General features: G+C 47.8%; 1 protein-coding gene across 1 annotated transcript; it reads left to right on the top strand.

The window, feature by feature from the left end:
• The first annotated feature begins 296 nt into the window (after nt 1-296).
• LRRC10 (leucine rich repeat containing 10) lies at nt 297-2647 on the top strand. Its single transcript, XM_032170717.2, has one exon. The coding sequence runs from the start codon at nt 366-368 to the stop codon at nt 1203-1205; it is 840 nt and encodes a 279-aa protein (XP_032026608.1). The 5' UTR covers nt 297-365; the 3' UTR covers nt 1206-2647.
• The last annotated feature ends 265 nt before the right edge of the window (nt 2648-2912 follow it).

The raw sequence follows: 2912 nt of genomic DNA, 5'->3' as shown, positions 1-2912 counted from the left end.
GGTGTTTTTCATTTTCTTCTTTTACACCTTTATGTAATGTGTTAATATTTTATCATTAGGGAAAAAAAACAGCAAAGCTATTTTCAGCTTGAAATGAAAAAAAGTTGATAAAGGGGATTGGGGCTTGGGTGATTAAAGGCAAGCATGTGAGTCAGACGTGGCCTCCCAGCCCCTGCTGGACTGTTGCGCTGTCGCCAGACACTCAAGTTGCTATCAGGAGCACTTTTCTCTGTCAAAGTGACTGGCTTTTGTCATGCAATCCCCAAGTTATAATGGGAGGGTAGGATAGGCCCCAGAGCAGTCAGCTGAGCCAGCCCCGCTCAGTGAGTCTGTCCTCTGGGGCTCGCCATGCCCCCAGCCTCCACATGGGGAACACCATCAGGGCCCTCGTGGCCTTCATCCCTGCTGACCGTTGCCAGAACTATGTGGTCAGGGACCTCCGTGAGATGCCGCTGGACAAGATGGTGGATCTGAGTGGGAGCCAGTTACGCCGCTTCCCCCTGCACGTGTGCTCCTTCAGGGAGCTGGTCAAGCTCTACCTGAGTGACAACCACCTCAACAGCCTGCCTCCGGAGCTGGGGCAGCTACAGAACCTGCAGATTCTGGCCTTGGATTTCAACAACTTCAAGGCTCTGCCCGAGGTGGTGTGCACCTTGAAACAGCTCTGCATCCTCTACCTGGGCAACAACAAACTCTGCGACCTCCCCAGTGAGCTGAGCCTGCTCCAGAACCTCAGGACCCTGTGGATCGAGGCCAACTGCCTCACCCAGCTGCCGGATGTGGTCTGTGAGCTGAGTCTCCTTAAGACTCTGCATGCCGGCTCCAATGCCCTGCGTTTGCTGCCAGGCCAGCTCCGGCGCCTCCAGGAGCTGAGGACCATCTGGCTCTCGGGCAACCGGCTAACTGACTTTCCCGCTGTGCTGCTTCACATGCCCTTCCTGGAGGTGATTGATGTGGACTGGAACAGCATCCGTTACTTCCCCAGCCTGGCCCACCTGTCAAGTCTGAAGCTGGTCATCTATGACCACAATCCTTGCAGGAACGCACCCAAGGTGGCCAAAGGCGTGCGCCGTGTGGGGAGATGGGCAGAAGAGACGCCAGAGCCCGACCCTAGGAAAGCCAGGCGCTATGCGTTGGTCAGAGAGGAAAGCCAGGAGCTACAGGCACCAGTCCCACCTCCTCTACTTCCTCCTACCAACTCCTGAGGAGCTTCAGTTGCAAGTCAATGCCAAGGACCCAACTGCAGCACGTTCTGGAAGCCTCTCCACTGGGGTGGAAAGGATGGCTCTGGGTCATTTGGGAGTGGCTCTGCTAGTAGAGACTGATGGAGAGAGCCAGGTGGAATGCCATAAATCACACTGAGAAAATATTTCTGGCGAACAGCTCCTCTTCCAGAGGGGAGTTGTGTGCCAATGATGGCATGACAATCCAGAGATCATAACTTCTTTGCAAGAAAACAGCTTCTCCACACAGATATTTTGAAACACTGAAGAGCAAAAGGGGCTGGGACACTCTGAACTCCTGCACTCTCTAGAAGTGACTGGTCATGAGGCTCATGAGCTTCTCAGATAAGGTATTTGTCATAAAACTAAATATTCTGGTGGTCTGTCCCTTTGCAGGACATATTTTCTTTACTGTAAATGACCATAAACTGTATCAATGTATCACTGAGGCCACTGAAAAAGACATTTCTACCTAGGCAATCAGTCAGATTCACAGAAAAAAAGTTGTTTGTTGTTGTAAAGGCTCAAGATGAAACTATTTCCCCAGCAGTTTAGTGCCTGCTGAAAAGATCCCTGATGGACAATACCTCTTGGTGGACTCCAGCTGCCCCTTTTATTATTATTAGAGACAAGGTCTCACTCTGTTGCTAGGCTGGAGTGCAGTGGCACAATCATGGCTCACTGCAGCCCCGAACTACTGGGCTCAAGCCTTCCTCCCACCTCAGCCTGCCCAGTAACTGGTACTACAGATGTGCGCACCTGGCTAAGTCTTTAATTTTTTTGTAGAGATGAGGTCTTGCTATGTTGCCCAAGCTAGTTTCAAACTCCTGGGCTCAAGCGATGCTCCTGCTTCAGCCTCCCAAAGTGCTGGGGTTACAGGCATGAGCCACCACACCCAGCCTTCAGCTGTCACCTTAAACTTGACAGTGGCTCATGCTGATTTAGTTCATTTTCCCTAAAAGGTTTGACCCAAGATCTGCTCCCAACAGTTTACTGTCACTGACAATGTTGGAAGTCATCTGGAAAAGAGAACCTCTGTGGCAATGCAGTCTCATTAAAGTCAAGCCTTGTTGTGATTCCTGTCTACCTCCCTGAAGCAAAGCCCTTCTGTTTATTCACACTAATGAGCCAGAGCTGAGCTAAATTGAATCCCTGTCCTTGGAGGAAAACCACATTTCCAGAAGCATGTTAGTTTAAACGTAGTAGGTGAGAAATGTGTTCACTTGAAACAAGCACTTTGAAATTTGAATAGCAAGTTGTAGTGTATATAGGAAGTCTCTGCCTCTTTTGCCTAGTATCTCTGCCTTTGTTTCAATTTGTTTTGATTTTTACAGACTGTTTTGACAATGTATAAACCAAGGTATTTTGTTTTTTGAAAGTATGTAAATTGTGACCTTCCCACAAATATATAAACTTTAAAGAAATTGTTGTCAGTGGGTAATTTAATAATACAATTCTTCATGTACTTGAACCTTTTCAGCAAACAAGGATACAAAGTGTCATCTTAACTAAAACATACAGTACCAAGTTTTTTAAAGGACCTTTTCCATATAAGCATCTTAACCCAACAAAGTTTGGTTCTAAAATGACATTACACAGCAGACCTATTTTCATGTATGTCTTCCTACCAGAAATATTTCCTGCTAAACTAGAGGAAGGATGATATTGCATAATTCCTTCGTATCGCCA

Source organism: Hylobates moloch, unplaced genomic scaffold, assembly GCF_009828535.3.
Source record: "Hylobates moloch isolate HMO894 unplaced genomic scaffold, HMol_V3 SCAFFOLD_12, whole genome shotgun sequence".
Taxonomy (NCBI): Eukaryota; Metazoa; Chordata; class Mammalia; order Primates; family Hylobatidae; genus Hylobates; species Hylobates moloch.
The sequence above is the reverse complement of the archived record's forward strand: the minus strand, read 5'-3'. Positions and strand labels throughout refer to the sequence as shown.